General features: G+C 36.1%; 1 protein-coding gene across 1 annotated transcript in view; it reads right to left on the reverse strand.

Annotated features, from left to right (window-relative positions):
* Positions 1 to 3,462: 3,462 nt before the first annotated feature.
* Positions 3,463 to 24,990, reverse strand: part of LOC134529460 (dedicator of cytokinesis protein 7) — a 262,141-nt gene continuing 240,613 nt past the window's right edge. Inside the window, exons 35-39 of the mRNA XM_063363592.1 lie at positions 11,796 to 11,976; positions 11,455 to 11,600; positions 8,776 to 8,902; positions 8,549 to 8,675; positions 3,463 to 6,373 (exon numbers count right to left, since the gene is read on the reverse strand). Of these exons, the coding sequence (XP_063219662.1) occupies positions 6,220 to 6,373; positions 8,549 to 8,675; positions 8,776 to 8,902; positions 11,455 to 11,600; positions 11,796 to 11,976 (735 nt within the window). The 3' untranslated portion in view covers positions 3,463 to 6,219. The remainder of the gene's footprint in view (positions 6,374 to 8,548; positions 8,676 to 8,775; positions 8,903 to 11,454; positions 11,601 to 11,795; positions 11,977 to 24,990) is intronic.

The following is a 24,990-nucleotide window of genomic DNA, read 5'->3' on the forward strand; positions in this document are numbered from 1 at the left end:
AGAATTATACTGTTATCACTGGGTTAGCACGTGATAACAGGAAATAACTTGAAGAGGGTTGCAGTTACTAGAAACATATTTATTCATTATTAACCAATTAACAACAGTAATGAGTGACATTGAAAAATACTTCAATATGTACTTCAGTTGAAACATTTATCAGCATATACTGACAGTTACTATAGCCCGTCCCACTCTTAGATTGCAGTACACGGCTTATGGCGCGCGCTGTTGCCAAATCTCTAACATATTATGAATTTCAGGAGATGCGTGTCTTTGTAATTTGGATCGAACAAGAAGCATTTTAAGAAATCATATCGTAATTTATAATATTTTATACTATTACTCATATTAAATTTGTAATAATGCCACTTTTATGTAAATTTCAAATAAAAACTACCTATTGTAGACGAAAATTTCTTATAGTTTTCTTTTCTGTTCTAAAAATCCCATACATATAATTATATATATTTATCACATTTTCATGGGCCCGATAAATGCCGTATTTTTGGACAAGTCATGTCCAAAATGATAAATAAAATACGGTAATGGAAATTCTCGGTCGAGTAAGTTATGGGAAAAATCCGAACAATTGGTTCGAAATGGGGAAGATTTTTTGAAAAACAGAAAAATCGCAACAACTCCCATAATATGAATAATATTGAATCCGTTTTAACGTCTGATGTCTCGGATTACCTAATGCCGAAAAATGTTTTCTAAATACATTTTTTATACGACCAGCCATAACTGCATGGGTTCGAAAAAAATTTTCACCGGACAAAAAAAACGTAACTGCCTTAGTAGACACCTTATCAAATCTGTTTAAATTGTTTGTTATAATATCATAATTATTTTCCAAAACTTTGTCTAAAACAATGTTTGATAAGATGCTTGGTGTTGAGAAGGATAGAAAAATAATTCAAAATTTTGTACCATGATCGCTATTGAATTCCTTCGTATTTATTTCATACATTTTACATATTATGTTCAAGAATCGATTATAATATTTTTTGTTGACTAAGGAAGCCATGTATTTGAAATTGCTTGTAGGACAGAACCCCACTTATCTAAACACACGACCCTGTTTCCTCTTACGACGGCAGCGCGCGCTCTTGTACTGATAAGACACATCTTTAACAGCTATTTCCACGGAAACTGTAGAAGAAATTGAGATGGGGCTGCTTTTAAAAACAAATTCAATTCATTGTGAACATTTTTCTCGCTTTCGTCCCCCATCTATCTTTAATAGAAAAAAAATTTTCCGCGGGTCGACTTTTTGATGTGTCAGTTTATGAGAAAAGGCATTTCAATATATTAAAAAAAATTATTTAAGTGAAACCTGTACAGTTTTTGTCTTAACATTTGTTCGGTGGCGTCCTAAGGCATTAATTTACTAATAAAAACAATCTGAATGAAATACACATGTAGGTTTTCTTTTTTTGATGTGAAACATATCGGAATACTTCAAAACAGTTCACAGCGAATAAGTTATGTTTTTTAATTTTTTCGGACACTTAAAATATTGTTAAGTATTCAAAATAAGCATTGCCTGATGCGTATTTTGATTCTATACAATATGAAAAAAAGCTTGGTCCAAAAATTAAAATTTTAAATTTCGTTTGATATTTGGCAACAACACACAAAGAAACAAGGACAGTGCTAACGGCAATCGGCGTGTGATAGAGAGAGAGAGAATGCGCCCATTTACTTCCACACTGCAATTTAAGAGTGGGATGCTCTATAGGTGATGACAATGTAACAAATAAATGTAATGTGACTGATCCTGCCTTCACAAAATTATACATTGGCAAATACTACTTCCAACCAAGCAATTAACAAATTACCAATCATACTGAATCATGATATTAATCAGGCTTCTAAAACTCTAAAGGGTATATGTTAAAATATGAACGTAAACAATATAATATTGATGGGGCTTATAATCCTCACATAAAGCGCAGTTGAAGTCAAAACAGCTATTATAAAAATTCTTTAACTACAGTAAAACTCGCATAAGATGTACCCGCTTATTAAGTTCACAACATTATTCTTTCGACCACTTCCATATATCCCTATGTTAATCTTGCCCATTCATATTGTTTGCTTTAATAGATTTTTCCCGAATATAACGTTCAGTGTTTGTGGAAAAAAAAATATTAATGTTTATCTTTAAACTTTTAAACTCTATCATTAATTTTTAAAAATTTACGTATTTCCAAACGATAACAAAATAATTTGTACTGCACATGATCGTTGAAACCTTTGCCGCACACCACATGCTGTTACAAGTGCTGTTTGTAGACCTACTAACAATATTGATAGTGAATGTTTACTTAGTCACAGACAGAAAGCAATGTTGAAGTGTTCACTATGCTGTCTTTTAATGACGAATACAGTTTAAATTATATGCACCTTAATTTTAAATGTAGTAAGCTAAAACAATTACAAAAAAAAATTCTGTAAAGTTATTATTTATAAGCATTAGGTTATGGTTTAATTTTTTAAAATTAAATACCATCAAATAAAAGAACACATGAAAATAAAATAACCTTGCTTTATGTTGTGAATTCTATGAAAAAATAACCTCATAGTTTTCAGATCTATACTTATAAAGAACTATTGATAGAGCAATGAACCACATTGAGTTTCTGTCCTACACACACCATTTTAAATACCTTCCGGTGGAGCTGAGACGTTCTGAACAAGCGGTGAACAACATGTCACCATCCGGGGTTCGATGCCTGGCAGATCCGTCGTGTTCTGCGACCATGCCCGACGATGCGACAGTGCCGGGCGATAGCAGCCGGCAGATAACAACACCTGTCTTGACCTAGGCCCGCTTATTTCAAACCTCAGAGAAATTGTACCATCAACAACATCTTGCATTTTCAAGGTGCTTTCCTGGATTAAGAACTGTTGCCACGTGCTCTTGCAAGATAGTCTGCGGTGTTGCACTTATTGCTGCGACACTTCTTGTAGGTCGTTCACACTTTTGCGACTGAACTGTGACCTAAGCCCCTCATAACAATACGCATGTACGCCCTTCCTTGTGGTGGTTACAACAAAATAGTTCTGCAGAACGGCACCTTGTATGGTGCCAATAGAAAATGCTTCTCTTTTCCTTTAAGTATAAGTAGTAACATTTCCTATTGTGTATTGACAATGAGTTTATAAAGTACATCCGAAATGTAGAATAAAAAATAGGCTTAATTTTTTAATGCCACTATGGCATGGTCATGCATGTGTTCATAATTATTATCACTTGTGCAAATTTTTACACCCATTATATTACATATAGTGCATATCTATTGGAAATAATTGTGTTAGAACTACTGCAAGGGAAGAAGAGTTTTAAAATTTCAGAATTAGTCCTTAAATAATAGTAATGATGAGAAAATAAAGAAACAACTTGGTGTATGAAACAGAGCTCTAAGAACAGGAAATAAAGCACTTCAAGTTAGACCAAGTTTATAAAAATTTATTCATAAACATACAGCTTTTAAATGCTAATGAACACAAGATTCTAGAATTGATAGACGTACAAATGCAGAAATTATTTTTCTTAAAATAGGCTTAAGACACTAAATGTCAAAATATAATTTTCCACATACTGAATTTTATGTACAACTGATAAAATATAATTTAAATACTATAAAGTCAATACAATTAGGGTCAACATAAACCCGTATTAAGTACAGACGGTGTTCAGAGGCTATATGTCACCTACCATACTTGGGGGTGGGAAAATAAAATCAGCAAATAATTTTTTGTTTTGACTATCAACTGGGATGGTATTTGATAAGCAAATAATAACTTTACGACAAACTTTTATTTATAATGGCAGTATTTCTGTGTACCGTATTCGTAGTGGTATTTCTGCTCAGGTAAATGCACACATATAAGCACTTGGGAAGAGTTAAAAGGCTGTAAAATAAATTAATACAAGTACGACTTTCATAGCATTTTTTTTTCAAATCTTGCCTTAATTATTTCTTTTGTTTCAAAATGAATCTGGATGCCTCAAATCTTCACTGTCTGTATTTCATCTTAACCTATTATGGTAACCCTAATACCATACACATAAAATGCGAAAACAAATATTTTTCAGTACTTGTATTGATAATATTTTTAAACTTGTACCTCTGCTTCTAACTATCAACAATAAATATATAATACATATGTAAATATGTAAGTGAAATACAAGGCCAACTTAAATGCAAATTATCTTCACATAAAAGTGCAGAGAATATTTGCAAAATGTTATGGATGAGTACTTATTAAGCCATTGATCTAGAAAGTAGCAGAATTCAGTTTTAATAATACTTTGAACAGTCTCTATGTTGGTTAAAAAGAACTCATTAGCATGAAAATTTAATGTTTCCCTTGCTGTGGATTCTTGGCTTCTTGCTTAGGGATGAATCAACCAAACTTATGCTACTGCAGCTTATAAAGTTTCAAAAGAAGTTTCTATTCAAAAGTTATATCCATTCTATATTATAATTTGATGGATTAAATCTTACCAGGGAGATGTAAATGTATATTACGTAAATAACACGAATAAAAGGACAAATAATGAATGATACAAGCACGACAGCTAATGATACAAGCACTACACAAAAGTGGCATTAATTCATTTTCTACAATATCCATTATTAAACATTATGCCAAAAGAAAACAAAAACATAGTTATAATGCCAAAATTGTTTTTAATTATGTAACAAGATTTTGTTCTTTTGGGACAACTACTTTCCTATAAAACTTTGGTGTTTTAACTGTTCACAGCATGTAACCGTCTTTTAGTTGTTGCCTATCATTTTATTGACAGTATGAGAGGTAAACATTATTCTAGATGAAAAGATTTTGTGGATATTGTCACTCTTGTAAATTTTCCAGTGCAGTGAAGTTTTAATTTTTTTTTGGTACCTGCTGTTCAGACACTGGGTGTGGTTATCAGTTCGTTTAATAGGCTGGTGGCTGTACAGGAAATGAGGGCAAGGTAGCATGCACGACCCACATACCATTTTAGGGTCAGGAAGTGGTGTAGCTGTGCGTCAGGGCCAGTAAGCAATAGATTTTAAGGGGGTATGAGCATTTTGGCAGGGCTCAGTCAATTTAACTCAGTAAATGAGTCGAGGCACAGTGTGGTTGATGGGCAGATCAGTTGAAACGAGTCTGGGTCAGTGGCAATGTAAACCATATGTTGCTCGTTACTCACGGGAGATTTCTCCCTTGAGAGTTCTGTTTACGTCTAAGCACACTTTTTGTTTTGTAAGATAATTTTAAGCCTAATCAATAAGTTCCAGATTTAGATTCTTAACAATCCCTTCAGTAACTTATATTTAGTCGGAAGTCAAGTTGGTAATTTAATTTATGTTTACATAAAGTTTAATTTGAGATTTAAATTGAAAATACTGCCTAGTTGCAACTTTATGTATTTTTTGTTTCTAAATAAATTTTTATTTTGATATAATTTTGTGTTGTTTTTTAATGAATTCAGGCCCTTAGGATAGTTACAACCATCTGAAAAATTTTGTGTATGGTGGAAACTCAACTATCCCGTAGATTCCACTGTCCTGGTTTATGAGATTTTATGATTAAGGATTACCTCTTGCACATGATCTATGGATTTGGATAAGATGAAAATTCTGTGTTACACTACTTACCTCCAAGTAATCAAGTTACTGGTAATCATGAGAGATTATGAATGTTTTGACTCTTACTATTACCACCTGCATTTATTTAATTTGCCTCATGAAAATATGAAAAATATAAGCAAATGTACGAATTAAATAAATTTAAATTGTAAATGTATCCTACGCATCATCCCTTCAACAAAAAACTTACATCATTTAAGCCTTTCAAAATGTAACTGATTAATCTATTCTAGCTCACTTAAGAAATTAAATATTCACACAAAAAATATTGCACTATATCATAAAGAAAAGCATCAAATGCTTGTTTATAATTGAAAAATAAAAATTAAACTCTAAATTACAATTACTTAACTATAATACTTGCATCTTTGTAAAAGCTTTTAGTTAATTTAAAACAACAAAACACTCCTGATGAAGATAAAAAAAATCTAACAGCTGAAATAAAATAATTAAAATATGCATTAAAAATGATTATTTCTTTAAAATAGAGAGTTGACAATATTAAATTAATAACATGAAAGTAAACATCAATTGGAATAAACAATTAACTCTGAATGAAAAATCTTCAATTAGAATTTTGAGGTCTGTTGAAACTGCCCACCGAGATGAGTGGCAGCAAACGTTCTGTAAAACGCTGGTGATTTCTCTCCAGTTCCCGCTGATAGTCCTTCTGGTCTGGGCCAATCAAATTTTTATTTTTCTTTAAAGCATCTAAACACCTGTAAAATTACATACTTTATATAATACTCTGCATCAATATAGTAACCATATAGTTTGTATCAAACAGTAATATAACAGACCTAGGATTTAGAGTTTTTTTTTTTTTTTAAATATTTGTAAATGTTTTGAAGTTCACTGCACACAATAAGTTAACTCAAGACAGGTATGGAAAAAAAATTAAAATATTTTTAGTTTTGTAACTTGCTAGTAACAAGGAAGATTTATATTGAAGTGCTAGATTTTTAACAGTATGGTATATAAATTAAATGAATTAATGTTAGATGATGTTAGAAAACCACTTCTTCCATAAAATTATATGTACAACACATAAAACTCTCATCCCAGCATCTGGCCAGTTCATGAGCCTATGCTATCCTATTCTGCATTAGCTCTAAAAATTCACTGCATGTTTATAAGCAACTAAAAGAAAAACATCTGTAGTACTCAAAAATCCCAAACTACTTAAGCTACAACACAACTGATATTAATTCAAACTTAAGTACATATTCAAATGGCAATATAATGCATACATTACGTTGACGTCAGCCGGGGCTTCGCCCCACGAGCCTGATCATCCTCCGTTCCCTTTCCCACCACCTTTCCTACCCGGCATTTGTATCGTGACGTACGTAGCCGTGTGAGATTCAAACTGCGCGCCACGAACTACAGCAAGAGGGTGCTTAGCTGCAGTGCGCCGCACCCCTGTATGTATTAATAATTATTGTAATCCTTTTCTTTTCGCCCCAAAATAGTGTCACGACGGCTATGTATGTGAGTGTCTTTTGTTTAATTAAATTATGATGTTTTGTAATAAAATACGTGCAAGCACGGACAAGGACGCTCCCTAGCGGGCGATGGAGGAACTAGCATACAACTTGATTTAAACTATTTTTTACCACATAAGTAATAATTACAGATGGTCTGGTCTTGGATGTGATGTGCAAATTTATATAAAGAGTTCATGTTATTTTCAATAATAACCCGGGGCACGCAATAGCTAGGATGTTAACGGTAATTGTGTATGGCGCGAAGGGCGACATGTTGCCTTCCACAAGCCCTTGTCTCAGCCCAGTCTCCTTCTTCAGCCGGCCGAGAGCGGACGTCTCTGCAGACACCCCGAGGACATCACCGTTGTTTCACCGAGAAGTAGTTCTGTTAAGTAATTTATTCAAATCGTTTTCATTTATATCCTCGGGGCCTCTCTCGGTCGGAGAGACTGCTTAATTAATAATTCTTTACTCTCCGGAGTTTTTGGTCATCAGTGTATTAAGTAACAGTTTAAGGCGACCACGTGCGTGGTTCGCCTCCTCACCTAAATCGATTCGTGCCTTGGGCGTTTTATAACAGCATCAAGGAAGGAGTGTATAAGGGCGTGTAACGTGAGTAAATAAAACCAACTTAATTGAACCACGTGTCTTTGTGTTCGGGGGGGGGGGGGGGGGGGCCACGTGGGTCCCTAACCAGTCAGCGGCGTGTGGGACGCCCTAAGAGCCCACTGTGGTTAATTAGAAGCGTGCCCGATGCTGAGAGTGAGTGTGGTTAGGAACAGGTGTTGCATTTAAAATCAGGAGGGCTAATATCTCGCCGCACACGGGCCACGTAACGCCCTGAGTTAGAGTTTCGAGCCGGGTCCACGTGCCCACTCACGTGGTGGCGCCCATTATTTTCCACCAGTATTCAAACCTTAACACCGGTACGCCCTCAACGTTTAGCTGTCAGTTGTGTTTTGTTATTCCATGTCAGTTGCGTTTTGCTATACAATTTTTAACAAATGAACGGCTAGACTGATGTTTTGACTGATAAATTTTTCATTTTGCTTTCAGTTGCGTTTTGTTATACCACTTTTTTTACATGCTTTATATTAGCTTCACCTGCATGTTTGTTTATTTGTTTGTATGTTTGTAACCGACTCCTTTGGGTGCGATTTTGACCCACTTTAAACGGCCAGGTTTCATTCAAACTTTGTAGATTTATCTGTATATAATTATATTTACTAAAATTTTCTGTAATCTAAAAAAAATACAAACTGAGTTATATTCTGAAAACCTTTTTTATTTCTAAAATTTAAAAAATGATACAAGATAAAACTAGAATTGTGTTCTAAGAGATAATTTTTCTGAAAGGTGAAATTTCCAACACTAAGAATTGAGCATAGTACTTTTACAAGGACTTACTTTTTAGAAAAGTCCTTGAAACACAGCCGAAGCTTGTTTTGAAGTTTGGTTGGAGACTTTTGACCATCTAATAAATTTGACAGAAAAACATTTGCAATTTCCATTGGTCCTTGATTCACAGTGGTTCCTACAAATATAAGAATGAATAATAATTAGAAATGAGCACAAATAACCATGAAACACTTAAAAATATAGAATTTATGATTCACGTGAATTTCTTTACTCACCGATACAACCTTGGAGAACCATCTGCAATATTTTTGGATCTGGAGGTTCCTGTAGTGTGGCTTGTGCCAACTCCATAGTCTTTTTCTCAATATCCTCAATTGCAACTTCAATGGGAGAAAGCACAATCTGTAATGAAATATAATAAAATAAAAATATATGGACTTCTGAAAATATGGTTTTACCCTACTCTTAAAATTTTAAATAGCATATTTCACATATGCTCATAAAATATTTATATACATACATATATTTTTAAATCATGCGGTTTTTGAAAAGGAATGATAAAAAATTATGAGAAACAAGAACCTTATTATGCATTCATCAATACATATTACTTCAAACTGATTTAACTTCAAATGACTGTGTTGAAACAGTCAAGTGATAATTTTCACATTATCCCAAACTAGAACTAGAACTAATAAGAACATTAATAAGAGTTGTGCAATGAAAAGAACCATAACACTAAAATGACATGGCAAGAAACACAATTAGAATTTTTTCAAAGTTATTTAAGATAACATATGTAATTATCAAACATGATGGAACAAGGATAGCTCAACAATCAATGCTACTATTCATCAAGTAGAATTTCCAGCGAAAGATTTTTAATCTGGCACGTAGAGGGTCATGGCCATGCTGGGTCAGCAATTTTGCAGAACTACAGAATGTTATGCAGTTTTTACAGGAAAACCAAGCAAAATGAACACAATACAACAATATTTATAACAAGATGTAATAAGCTGCTCTATGGCAAACACGGGCAGCGCAGTGGCATGACCCGGTGGTTAAGGTCAACAAATGCCCAAATCTCCCTGGGAAATCTGAATGTGAGTGGCTTGATTGGTGCCGGATTACAGAATGTGCCGAACTAAAGAATGCCGGATTAAGGCGCTTGCCTAGTCGGGGAGGTATTTGTGTTGGTGAAGCGGAATGATAAGTGCGACGCTCGCTGGTGCTTCTAGCGTGGGGTCACCTCCAAGTGCAAGGTTGTGGAGAGGGCATAGGGCAGCTATGAGATTTGAGCAAAGACCATTACATTACATGGCAGAGAAATTAAGATAAAGGTGTAATGCAAGTCTTTTGAGTGCTTCCAAGAAACTGTACCTGATGTTTCATGCGTATAACTTCAGAAAACAAATGTGTAAGCCTTTCTCACTCTTCTAAAAATGTGTTAAAAAAAAGAATCAGAACTAAAAAAAATTCTTAAAGGTCTTTTGTATACAGACACACTGGTATCTTGACAGTTTTTAAATTGTGTGGTTTCTTCTGACCGCATGTGTACCCAGATAGCGGGGCCCTAAATGAGTGTACCTACAATTACCAGAATGCGTGGTATTCAGAATGCCATGAAGATACACCACCCTTGCATGCGGTTGCCAATATGATCATATGGTATTACCACTTGCAAGTCTCCTGTGTTGTAATTAGCGTAAGTGCTAAATGACATTCATAATGCACATTGAAAATGTAAAATGAGGGTGGAGTACACAGGTATGATATTCCCTGTGCTTCTTGATAAAAAGATCATGATTTAAGAAATTAAGATGAACCATTTTATTTTTAAATGTAAACATTTTGAAATTGTTTTTCTTGCGAGATAAAAGAACTCCTTGTTGAATTTATTAACACATTTTTAATCATTCCCTTTCCAAATTAAAATATTTCAACTGGAACCACATTTTATAATATACTTTTCTAACCCTATCACAACATTATTTTACAAATGCAAATAAAATCCATTAGATGAATAAGTTTTGTGAAATTTAATGATTTCTAGGTGTTTAATTTGTAAATACAGTTAAGGTAGAATTTTTTTCACAATTTAAATTTTTAAAAATTTAAGGTTTGAACTTTTTTAGGTTACAATTAAGTTTGAAAACAAGATTATCTGATAGAAAATCTAACACACTTTTAAATGGTGAAATCAGATTGGTTGTAGTCTAAGTAAATTTGAAATTATTAGCCTTTTTACAGGGTAAAGTAATGAAATATTTCAAAAATGTGAAATATCTCCTGAATGAAGGATTTTTCCAAAAAAAAGTTTTTCCAATACATTTATTTGTTGCCTTTGAATTGTAAAATTAATTCCTATAGTTTGGCCCAAAGGGACTGAGAGACCATGCATGCAAATGTGTATACACACATATACATACATATATTCAAAACTTAACCTAAATAAAAATACAAGCTGTGTGATTAAAAGAACTATAATACTGAAAGTAACACGCCAAGCAACATAATTAGAATTTTCTCAAAGTAATTAAACATATGTAACTGTTGATGGGTAAAAAAATTATTCTGTCACAGTAATAAAATAGTTGTAAAAATTTGTATCTGTAGCTTAAAAATTTTAAATAAAAAATTACAAAACTAATTTAAGGTTAATAAAAATAATATAAAATAAAATATGAATATAAAATATGACAGTTTTCTTGATTAGCATGACATAAACATAGAAATAACCATTTACGTTTAGAGGGCAAGCTTCTAAATGCCTAGCTACTTGCATTTTAACAGTTAAAAGTTATTAACTTTTATTTCATAATAGACATTTGCCAGCAAAAAAAAAAAAATATGTTTAACAAAATGAACAATATAACCATCACTCAGAAATAGTATTAAAATTCATGAAAAGCATTATTAAATTTAAAACGTGTATGCATATTAAAAATAAATACCTGTTTTCTGTGAATTACTTGAATTCGAGTCTTGACATAAGGAAAATGGTTGGCACTGGTGAGAATTGTTTTGCGTTTGTATTGCTCGTGCAGTTCTCCATGAGCACGCCCACTTGTAGTAAATGGTGTGGCATATACAAACTTCTCTGCAAAACCAGATGTTTTTTCACTATTATGAATGAAGATTTCTTTACAAATAAAAAATTTCAGTATAGGAAATACAAGTGGAATGAGGACTCACAACTTAATCAATGAGAAACAAACTTTATACTAAGAACATAGCTACTAAGGCCCCAGAGATAATTATAGATGGAACAAGATATATGAATACCATTACTTACTTATGTTGAAATTCCGTTCAAAGCATGTGATACGGTGCCTAGCTTCATAATATTCAAAGTATGGTTCCACATATGTTATCTGAATATATGCTTTCTCATGGTCCAGATTACTGAGGTCAACAGCATTGGAATCTTTGATGATTACAATATTGTCAGCACCAAATCTCTCAGCATAAAAATTCTGAAATAAAATAACACAAAAAATAAAAACCACATTTCCTGAAATAAAAGACTATAAAACATCTTGGTGTTTATGTTTAAATGGTTAAGATAAAAATTATTTATTATTATATCAAAATAATAATGTGTTGATATATATTTTTTTGATTTAATATTATATCAAACATAAATAGAGAGGATGGATACAAATTAAGCAGACTACGGGAACCACTCTTCAGAAATCCTCAAAACCAAACTCTGCATCCAAAAAAAGACAGATTGCCTCTGATTGGTCAGACAGCCCAGTCAACCGATCACAGAGGCCTAGTCCAATTTGACAAACCAACCAGCCAACCAGAAGAAAGAAATGCTCTGATTGGCCCACAGCTGTAGCCAATCAGGAAACACTCCCCACTCAGGCAAGAGTATTCAAAGTATGCCGTTAATTTTTAAAGTTGGACATACTAATTTATTTAATTTTTTGTTTCTTTAATTTTCAATTGTACATTTTAAATTTTCATTTTACATTTAGCATTTTAAATTTTCGGAGGCTAGGCTGTTGAGCTGGTGAGCTGTAACATTTTCACTTGCCGCTTTCTTGCCCATGCTGCCTCGGCAGTGTCTTACGGTTTCTCCCGTTTGCACGCATGTACAGGTATGTAATTTCTTTCTCCTCTAGCCCCACCAGCATTTCTTATCTCAATGCCTCTTGCTTCCGTAAGCTCACCCGAAGCATGGGTGCGCTTAGGTATCAACAGGAGTCGGCATTTATTGTCAGGCACTTGTATCCTTTTCCAGCTCCCTAGAGTTCGTAAGGTGTAGCGTGTCTAGCAGAGTCCACGCCAGGAGTTTCCCCCATGCCCCTTCACCACCTTTTTGCTGTTGTTTTAGAACATTTCTCTTTAGGCTATACCATGGGCACCCTACATACTCTCCTATGCATAACTTAGTGGTCAGGCCGCCATCTTCCGGCCCCTTTGCAAACTAAGTGGGCCTCTTAGTTACTCTGTTCACCCACGCCTAAGCACCACTTCCTGGGTAATCTGCTTCCTCCTTGGCTACCTTCCCCCACTCTCTCCAGGCCTCTTCCGCGCAAAGAAATAACCCCTGCCAGTAGTGTTTTCTAGTATCTTTTTGCCTAGTCGTCGCCTCAGGGCTAACTACACGCGCCTCCCAGGCTTCCAGACCAGTGTTCATCCTCCACATCAGTTTGAATGCTAGCTTCAGCGCATCTTGCACCAGCACTTGGCAAGTGCAGTTTTCGAATTGAAGTGCCCAGTCATTTAAGGTATGTAATCCTGGCGCACAGGGAGACTCTCCCTTGTAAATTTCTAGTTTTTCTCAGCATGTAGCGGGTGTTAGTATTTTTATTATTTTTTCTGGTTTATGAAACATTTATTATCAGCTTTCGGTGTGACTGCTTCAGTGCTCTGGTGACGTAGTTCTGGATTCCTTCCCCACAGCAGTAAGTGGAACCCATCAATCCACTTTCACCCCGTTACCTTTTTTAGTCCTGTCTGGTAATTTTTTTTTGCTCATGCAATTTTCACATCTTTTTATCACAGCATGACCCTTTGTTTCGAAGTGGGGTTCAATGTTACAGTCCCAACAAATCTACAGTTAAAATCGATACACCTTCAAAATACCAGTGTCCGGACACTAACTATTTAAAAAATAAAAGTAATCAGGGTGAAAATAAAATTAATAAAATGCTTTTAATTCATATTGAAATTTTCTGTCAATATTTAGAGCCATAGAGATACATATTGTATAGGATACTATACACCGGCCGGCCCTTAGATTTTGTTATTAACTATCCCGTAGTTATTCAAAAGTATTTATTTGTGATAGATTCTTATTCATGGAATTTTTGTATTAGAGCCAAAATAACCAAAAATTGTCTTGTTTTCCATATTTAACTCTCTCACTTTCAAATGTATATAAGTCAACCAGATATCCGGACATCTTATTTATTTGGTTTTCAAGCTGATCCACCTTTATATGCATTTAGTGATGTGGTCTACCTAAATTTTTGGCTGCACCTCGATTTTATACTTCTGGTTTCGCAACTTTAATTTTTATTCTCCACTAACCTTCCAAGTTTTAATATAAATATTTATTTTTTTTTCTAGCAAAAGGAAAATTGAGTGTGTTTCAAAATGCAGGAGAATTTTCAAGAATCCAGAAACCAAGCAACTCCAAACAATGGCAATGAAGGACTGCGATTCTTATAGACCAAATAGCTGCAGTAGACACACTAAGATTGATGTTACTAACATTTTTGGAAAAGCCTACTACAAAAGTAAAATAAGTACTGTCAACAATATTAATCATAAGAATAGTAACTATCGCTTCATCTTTTTTATAACATTGCTTTACTAAATACATTTTTACATTTTGCAAATTAGACATATGACATAGACAGGCTAGACTTGATGATACATTATAGTTATGTTACTTAAACCAATTGCACCCAGGATATTTTGTTTAGTTAAGGAAATTATGATAATTATAATACAGGCAGCTTTTAATTTTCACCCTCATGCCAAGTCAAGCTGAGCCGAGCTCACTTTCTACCATATTTTTAGTCCAGCAAAACGCATGTCGCCAAATTTTCCGAACCCTACATAACATTAACTTCTACATTTATAAAATAATAGATAAATTCAAAATTAAATGTTTTCTTATCCATTAAATATTTTATAATCATTTTCAGGCCTAAATTTAACCTTAAAGTATTATTTCTTAACATGTCATGGATTTATAAATGAACACAAGTTGTTTAATTTACCCTGAAATCAAATTACATAGATATGTTGAAAAGAAAACTGCTCATTTAGTAGTAATGTTTATTTTCTTGTCTTTTATCAACACTGCACTGTTGTCTACCATTTTGTGAACTGATGGGTAAATGTTTGCAGTTGGTGCACACAAAAGTAGCAATATCATGGAATGAACACTGAACTAGATCAGTACAACACAGTGGGACATCGACCAGAGTTTACACTCTTAAGCCTGTTATGTTTCCACCTCCTCCTCCCTCTTTCGAGACTCATCCTTCCGCTCTGTTAGTGTGACGAACAATCGCGTGCCATCGGCCCAGAGTAGGAATTGAGCAACAGCATTTAAACTCAGTGCCATGAAACCTTAAATAACCTAAAATAATATTGTAATGTGTTTGCTTTTGACTATAGTATTTTGTTTATTTCCAGACGGTCATGCAAATATGTCCTGTTGCTTTTATTTGTAATAAATATTTTTGCAACGAGGCCATAACTCGAACATTTCTGAAAGGAAACCAATGGTTCCCGAACACTTTTTGACGTTTAATTTTGACATTGAACCAGAAATTAGAATTTATCTTTGCCATTAGGATTTTGATGACAGCATCAATTAGGCCTACCTTTTTCAAGGTTTGATGTTACATTAGCTTAAAAATAATTTTGAAAAATTTAGATTATTGCAAAGAGTGTACTCCTTTAACCTCTGTTTTTTAATAGTTTTTAATAAGAAAATATTTACCCAATAAACATTCATATATATTTAGTGTAACACCCAAAGTTCTTTTCTCTTTATAAGGACCGAAACTGGAACCGAGAAATGAGGTTTTTGATGTAAAACCGAACAGACCAATCACATCCAGAACCGCACAGCCCTAATAAAAAAAAATTTTTCTTCCAAATGTATTTGCACATAAGTTAATTTTCCTGAATTAAGTATGTATTAATTCTAAGTAGCACAAATCTGAATACTTGTAATGGTAATGGCGAGGGGGTGCTAATCAGTCACCACTGTCCAGTATCTGGCTCGGTTCAAAATCATCACCCTACGAGACAGGCAGCAAATGCACCCGGAACCTTTTTTGCTATGACTCACCTATTAATTCTATTTTCGTATTTAAATCATTTAAATTGTTTTCTTTTTTGTATCCAGGGCCTGTCTCGGCTGCGAGCTGATGTACTTAATTATCTTAACTCTGTTAGGGATGTTTGACATCAAAAAGTAAGAGGTGTCGGCGAACAACTTCAAAGTATAATAGTTCAAGCCAGGATACTTTTACCTGTTAACTATAGAACCGTACAAGAGTTGTGAAAGCTAAGTACTAGATTGTGTTAGCTGTGAGATGTTTCTTTCTGCGTTTTACGGCTACATGTCCCTGACTGCTGATACCAGGCATGTGGAATGCCTTGAGAGCCAATGGTATAACAACTGATTAGCGTGTCCAACGCTAGGAGCGGGTGAGGTCAGTAGGATTGAGGTAAATACCAGAGAGCAGAGTTCGAGTCTCATCACACACTTGTGACGTCATGACCTTGAAAAGATTGTTTCGCCGGGTTCACATGCTCTTCCATGAGATGGCTCCCATTTACCATCCATTCACATGTAGCACAAACATGTAGAGGCTCTCTGACATCAAGGGTCACCCATGACATGTGGCGAGACAAGTTAGCCACCTAGCGATCTGAAAACGTGTGTTAAATTTGGTTGTTGCATAGAATGTGAGAAGTGAGGTGACCACTGTGCATGCAGCCTAATAGTACTTTGGCCGTAACTATATTCGTGCTGGAATTCCCTAACACAAGGCAGTACAACACACCTGCAGTAACAACTGTGAGTAAGACTGTATGTGAAATGTTTGTGAGTTTGTGAGGACTGTCATGAGTAGTCTGTGAGAAGTCCATGAGGAGAGACAGTTTTCATGTAAATTATAATACTATGTGCATGAACATGGATAGTGATGAATGTAAAGGGTGTTATTACCCATACCCTAAGTGGGACTTTGGAGGCAGTATTAGCACAGGTTATGAATGTGGTTATTGTACTGAGTACCATGTGCACAGAGAAACTAAGTGTGGAGCATGTTCGTGTCCTGGAGGAAAGAGTGAGGGGTACCACTGAAAAAAATGTGCCCGCCTGTGGCATCGTGGCTGCATCAAAGAGCATGAACAGACTACACCGCACAAGTACTTCACCTTCACATGCTTGCGTTGTATCCCATACCGAGCCACCCGGGTGCAGAATGCTGCAACGATGCCGAAATTTCCATTGACAAACTCCTCCCCATGACACTCCCGATGTATCCCGATCTGCAGACGCCTGCCGTCAAGATGCCATACCCAAAATACCTGACTGGAGCCCCCTTTTCTCCCCATGACTTTCCGCCACATACAGACACACTGAGACGTACCATGCCATCGACAACTTCACCTATGCTTACTGTCCCAAGAGCAAGAAATACTGGAGGAACATCAGTTGGAACATTACTGGGTCACATGAGCACGGCGGAAGGAGAGATGTTACTCATAAAGGTTGTAGTCAACTGGCAGGCTGTTAGTGCCCTCATCAACATCACTGCCAGCCACAACTGTATTGCAGCCCCGCTTGTTGCGCTAAACAGAGATCAAGTACTGCCCAGGCGGACTTCAAATGGCCATCACCGGGACATACATCTACAACCAGGGCCGCCGTACTGTGTATGGCCTCGGACGTTCACTGCCGCCATCAAAACAGCAGGTCAGTCTTCACACATTCGAGCGCAGTGCTACAATCCAGAGTGTCACTGTTCTATGTAGTAAATTGTTTGCGACTGCAGACGCTTTGAGATGTACAACTGTCACAGAGCATTCCATCCCCACTCATCAGACATATGAGTAGACAGATCAGCTTGGATCAAGTACATGAAATGTTGTGGAACTGTATAATCAAGCCTAGCGAGAGTCCGTACAATTTTCAAATTGTGTTGGCGAAAAAGAAAGACAGGACCCTACACTTCTACATTAACTTTAAACATATTAACAAGGTTAAAGAAAATGCCCACGCCATTGTTGAACATGGCTGATACCATAGCAGGACTAGGAAATGGAGATCTTCTCCTTGCTAGACTGGAAATCGGATTATTCGCAGATTCTGATACTTCCGGAAGACTGTCTTAAAACCGCATATACGACACTTGACAGCTGGAGATTCCAGTCTTGTGCAATCCTGTTTTGGTTGCAAGCCGCGCCAATACCTTCCAAAACATACTGACGTTGGTGCTAGGGGATTACTCCGGCAAGCTGGCGGCTTTGTATCTCGATGATAGCATAATCTGGTCACAAACATGGCCTGAGCATGTACACCACCTTGCATCTTGGAGTGGTTAGCTTCTTACAGTCTAACATGCAACCTGGAAAAATGCCACCTGGGCACACAGAACTAGATTTCCTAGGTCTAGTTGTGAACGTAAAGGGGAACCTCCTATGGATGAACAGCTAGTGGTGAATGACAACATATCAATCCCAACCACACATAAGCTACTACAGAGATTTATTTAGCTACCAACTGGCTACGGGCACTTATCCTGGAATTTTATGTTGTCTCTGTACCCAATAACTGAACAGATGTCGCCTAAAAAACCCTACCAGTAGTCCGTGACCGTGGAGATGGGTTAGGTGTTAGAAGAGTTATAGTGGAGGTGTAAACTGATGCAAGTCAGGAGGGAACCAGAGGTTACTACAGCTGGGACACACGGGCGATCTGTACATAACTGAGTATGCGAGCATGATCTTTGGAGTCGTGGAAAGTCACTATAGTGTCAACAAGCAGGAATGTTTGGGTGTAGTGTGAGCCTTGAGGAGGTACTGGCAACATTTAGAGGAACAGAGTTTCATCTTGAGGACCAACAGTCAGTGTCTGAAATGGTTCAGGGGCGTAGATCGATGTTGACGTGGTGGGCCATGGTTCTGCAAGCTCTTGACTTAAGCATCAAATACATTGCCAGTAAACAAAACAAGTTGGCTGATGAGCTGTCACATAATCCAGATGACGTGACAGAGGCCTAGGATTACGCGGGATGGGACAAACTCCTCCCATCCACTAGCGGCACACCAACCCCGTGCAAACACACTCTCAGCCAAGTGGCGATGTTATGTGCACTTAATGATGAAACAAATTCCCCTATTCTGCCTCCAGGAGCTGAATTTGATGATCTGGTTGCGTTCGTGTGCACGACCCAACTCACTGCTAAGCAAACAGAAGATCTCATGTGATGTTGCGGCGAAGCGGAGCATGAGGGATATCATGTACTTGACGGACTGTTACAATTGCACTTCGCAAGTACCCAACAGGCTTGGTAAACATTTGTGCCCACCAAAACACAACGTTTGATATTTACGATGTTACGTGTAAAACCAACTCACGGGCCACCCGGGCACAGACCAGACTAAACAGGCGGTACGAGAACTCTTCATTTAGCCTAGAATAACCAGATCCATGAAAGATGGTGTGTGAGTACATCAGCATTGTGAATAACATAAGACAAGGAGGCCAGAAGGATAAGAACAACAGGTAACTTTGGCGCACATGAAACTGTTTTACAATGTTGCCTTGGACTTGATGGGACCATACCCGAGATCGAAGAAGGGAAAAAAATTTCTGCTTATTGTGACCAATTGATTCATGCGCTGGGTTGAGGACTTTCCTTTGACATATTGCTGAGTATTCAAAGCGCACGCAAACATTACAATATTATCCTGGAAGAAGTGAGCGATGGCGTTGACTAAGTGCCACGAGCCCTTAAAAAACCCAAAATAATATTGTAATGTTTGCACGTGCTTTGAAAACCAAGTATCTCCATGATGGGGCTACTCATGCATCATTTTGACAGACGTATCACAATTTTCAAGGCGAAAATGGACAGACATGGCACGTCACGGAGAAACTACCATATCGGTGTACGACCCTCGCACTAATCCCACAGAAACACATAACCAGAAAATAAAGGCGTAGCTGAGGCTCTGTCACATGCCACACCAAATGTGAAGCGCACATTCTGGAAAAACCCAGCTATTGGCTGGCATAAACCCAGCTATTGGCGAAACACCTGCCAACTCGTACAGGGACGTAAAATTCCTTATGCCAAACAATACGTGCAAGACGGACACGCGGAGAAAACCTCGGAAGAGTACAGAACATTGCAGTGATCCAAAATGTGGCCCAATACAGACAATTAATTGGCTTATCAAGCACAGCACACGCCCGACACAACACGGCCACCAGTTACACTGACACCTGGTTATATATTGTACACATGCTCTCGGCCAGAAATACAAATTTTTGCACAGAAATAGCGCCTAAATGGATTAGGCTTATATCTGTGTTACGTGTACCAGGACCCACAGTGGTAATAGTAAAACTACTGAGCAGCCGAGCTGCAAAGTATGACCGTAACGTGATAAGGATTGTGTACAAAGACAGAAAGGAGCAGGTCAATGTGGCAGGAAGCAAACTAGAAACCCCCGCAGACATGGCAAAGGAATGTCAAGCAGACACAATAATGTCAATGTCGGTGGACGGCATGAAAACAGAGTTCTGAAGTTTCGCTGAGGAGGAGGCGGGGTTACCTGTTTGAATCCCGTTTGACGCACTACTACCGAGACGCTTATTTAATGAAATAGACACGGACGACGAACCTGTCCAAGGCTTTGCAGGACTGACAGAGCTCAAGACTACACCACTTGGGGCTGAGGAACCTACCCAATCCAATGGTCTGAGTACCCGAAGGGCAGAAGTGACTGAATCTCTAGATGGTGAGTTTCCCTTGTGGCCTCTAGACCATTCATTAACTGACGTCTCATTCCGTGTGGTAATTGAAGAATCAGTGGAGGACACAGCAGAAGAACAGTCAGCAGACGGACAGAGGGAGGACTCATGGATGCCAGAGCAGAGGTATAACTTGCAACTGTGGGGAGAAGTATGTGCGCCGTACTGCAGTGCTAGTGCAAAACTACCAGTGGAATGCTGAAATATCAACTACGGACTCGTGTGACAAAGATGCTGTCAAAGAAAAATGAGGGATGACAAATGTACACAATATCATGACATTTTCTCAATGTACACATTATACTATGCTTCATTACCATAGCAGCATGGACATCAACATGATGAACCAGAGAGAAGTAAACATTGAATGCAGAGGAGCCCAACTAAAAACCGAACCTATATATTTGTAAACAGTGCCCACCGCCGTTGTAAACCTACCATAATATCCACCAGACTGTCAGAGGCAGGTATCGCCACAGCAGACTGCTATCGGGGAGGGGGAAGGTGGTGGGTGGGGTGGTGGCATTTGAAATCGACCAGCCTGATATATCTCCAACTCCACCTTTCGAGACTCATCCTTTCCGCTGTTAGCATGAAGAACATAGCATGTGCCAGAAATGCATTTTAATTGCGAGCCACCACTCTAAAGTAGGAAGTGAGCGACAGCATTTGGACTTAGTGACACTAGCCCTTAAAAAACCGAAAATAATATTGTAATTTGTTTGGTTTTGACCCCAGAGTTTTTATTATTTCCAAAGCATCATAAAATAAGTCTCACTGCTTTTATTTGCAGTAAATGGTTTTTCTGTACGACACAATGCATGGACGTTTGTTTGCATGCTTGCATTTAAAATTTTTGTGACTTGTGACAACAGCATGTCCCCATGTCAAATGTCATTCGCGCATACTTAAACCTGTGACCTGGAAACTTTAATGAAATAAATATCAAATAAATATGTTGCCTAGCCTTAATTGCATTCCAATAAAATTTTTTATTCTCCTAATGTTGGGATTTTGTTTTCTGCTAGTGTATGTTTTATTAGAAAAACAATTTTCTGAGCAAAATTTGTTTATTTTTGGTTTATTTATATTCTTGGAGTATGAAACATCATTATAACAGCTTATGGACCATTAAATACATTTTAATATATTTAAATATTTTAGGTTGCAATTTTATTTTGCCAAAAATGGCTTGAAACCATTTTTCAAAATTAATTAGATTATTTATGGGACACACAAGATTATTGCAAAAACTCAAGCCACTAAAAGAAAAACAGAAAAATCTCATTGAAGAAAATTTAAAAATGTAGGAAAAAATCTTTGAAGTAATTGTAGTATTTAATTACTAAGATGACAATATGGCCGGTTATGACATATTTGTGATGTCAGGTGCCATTCAAGGGAGGTATTTCAATGAAAAATAGATATGATTTAAAGCAAAATATGATTTGTGTAAAAGATCCTTCAGAAATACATCTTTTTTGTGTTCACAAATATAAATGTTATGTCAAACCTATTACTGTGAAAGCTTGTGTGACCCCAGGCCAGTAGGCTTGACTATTGATCCAATGTTTGATGGAATTGTGAAAGTTAGCTCAATTTTCAAGCAGATTCGAACAGCAGTAGATCAGATGGGGTTTCGAGACTTTGACACAACTCTAAAATATAATCATTACAATGAAAAGTATTCATGATTTTTTGTTAATTTTAAAGTTTGACATTATTTATGCTCTTAAAATTCTTTAATGGAATGTGTCGGTATCAAAATATGACACAAATCCAAAATGCTTGAGATGTAAAATTGCTCTTATGGCAAAACTATGATAGTCATATAATAAGTTGCCAGTTCGAAAAAATGCATGTGAATTTTTAATAATGAGGTGAAAGGTTGAAATTTTTAGCCACGAGGAATTGGCAATAACAAATGAAAAAAAAAGCAATTAAATGTAACATAGAAGATTTCACAAGATATCAAGTATATGTGTGATTTTTTTTTTTTAAAGGAAAATGTGTAAATAATATGAATCGGTGCCACATTAAGTACAGTTGTCTGTTGTAACGTTGCTAGCCCCTGCCCTCCTCAGCTTTTAAAAGAATTTTTTTTAAAATAATAAATATTATGTTTTCTCAGTAATGCAATATTTCAGCTGATTATAGCCTTTAAGGTCATAGTAACATAGTTTTCATACTTGTATTTTATTTTGAAAAGCCTCTTAACTATAATATTATGTATGTGTTTTACAGTGGTTTTAAGACAGTGCATATTGTAAATAGAGAAAAAGAAAGATGTGCGGCAACACAGCAGCGCCAAAGACGATAATGTAATCGTATCCTGTGTAAGAGAGAGACAGACGTTAGCTCAGACCGTGAGAATATCTGAAAGAAATCCCAGAATTCTGTGTGAAATTTAAAAGTGATAGAAGGTGTGGGAGAAGGACAGAGACATGTGACCGAGCGAGAGGAAGTCCTCAAAGAGAAGAATCACTAAATAATAATAGTAAGAATGTTGTAGCCAATCATAAGGAAGTCGCCAGCTAACTGTTTGTAGGCCTCAGACGTGCGGCATAGGCCCCGGTGGTCTGCAGGCCCACAGGGATTTATTTCCCATGTATCTGCATACTTACACAATGGAGCCACTAAGGACTTTATTTCGGGTAGGCACAGAGTGAGTAATAATTGGCGAAAGTGAGTGTTTTCTGCAGGATTTATCGTGTACTGAACCTGTAATAATTTTTTCCGTCGAGAATATTAAAAGTGTAAGTTAATTTCAGACATTTTTATTTGCCAATTAAAGTTAGCAGTTTCAAGTCAGTTACCAGTCATAAACAGATTTTTACACACTACTACCTAAACAATGTAAAGTTTTATTAAGTGTAAGTGTAAGTGTAAGTGTAACAGTTGTCGTCTTAGCCGGGCACGATTGTGACTTGTTACAATTGGCGGCTCAATGTGGGACTGGTGAGAATCCACAAACCCTGAGAACTGAAATCTTCAAAATCATTTAGTGAACTTTTCGGCAAAATATGAGAAAAAAAGTTTTGAAAAAGTGTGACTGCAGTCTGATATTATGTTGCCGAGTGTCTGCAAGCAGTTTTGACGAGATACGAGTGTCGACGAGATTTATACGCATCAGGGAGCAGTGTTGGCAAGACAGAGATCCAGTTAGATCCAGAGGTGTCCCGCTTCTTGTTATGTGAACGTTGCATCGCAGGACATCGCGGGAGGGGAACATTGCTGAACATCGCAGAAATTTATAGATTGTCATGTCGTAGGACTATGCGTGACAAAACACAGAAAAAAAAAAAACAGCAGGTCCGACAAGGTCATAATATAGATAAATCCCAAGGGAGTGTTTTTGTTTTTGTATGTTTTCAGGTTAGGTGTATGTTTTTGTCTAAAATCTGCTGCTGTATATATACATACTAGCGAACCCGACAGACATTGTTCTGTTCAAACGTTTTAAATTAAAAAATTAAATTTTTTGAAATGAACTATAAACTAAAGATATGTAACTTAAATTTTTATATATACTTTAAAACAAAATTATTATAAGTAATTAATATTTTTATTTTATAAATGTTATAATTTATTTTACAAACTTATATTTTTATTTTCAAAGAGGCGTTCAAGACGTCATAAGTTGCATAGAATAAAATGAGAACTGAGTTTAAAATTGTAGGTTAAGTTGATTGTTATTGAATGCACGTGTATACATAATTAAAAGTCATTAATAATCGTGTAAAATACTCACTTCAATACTGCACACTATCCATATTTGCACAATGTATATTTTTTAATTACACTTTAAAACATAGAATGAAATGAGAACTGACAATTTAAATTTGTAGGTTACGTTGACTGGTATTGAATGCACGTGTATACATAATTAAAATTCACAAAAAATCATGTAAAATACTCACTTCAATACTGCACCTAACAAATTTGCATAATGTATACTTTTAATTACACTTTAAAACATTATTTCAATAAATAACAATATAATATTCTCAATAACCTCACAATTATATTATAATTTTAATGTAATAACAACACTAAGCTACGACGCAAGTAACAGATATGCGAAAATGCAACAAAATAAAAAAAATTCCTATAATCCGATTGCAGCACCAATTATCGGGTCTGACTGATATACCAAAATTAAAAAAAAATATAATTCTAAAACGTGATTGCAGCGCTGCCTAACGGATCCAATTGTGAACCTAAACTATCCAAAGATTAACAACACATAAATAAATACACAACACACACATACATATACTGTGAACCTAAACCACCCAAAGATAAAAAACAAAACATTAATAAATAAATAAACTAACTAAAAAATTTTTTCTATTGGGTAAAATTGTGAATCTAAACCATACTCGAACCAACTTAAACACACACACAAAATTTCATCAAAATCGGTCCAGCCGTTTAGCAGGAGTTCGGTCACATA

Source organism: Bacillus rossius, chromosome 2, assembly GCF_032445375.1.
Source record: "Bacillus rossius redtenbacheri isolate Brsri chromosome 2, Brsri_v3, whole genome shotgun sequence".
Classification (NCBI taxonomy): Eukaryota; Metazoa; Arthropoda; class Insecta; order Phasmatodea; family Bacillidae; genus Bacillus; species Bacillus rossius.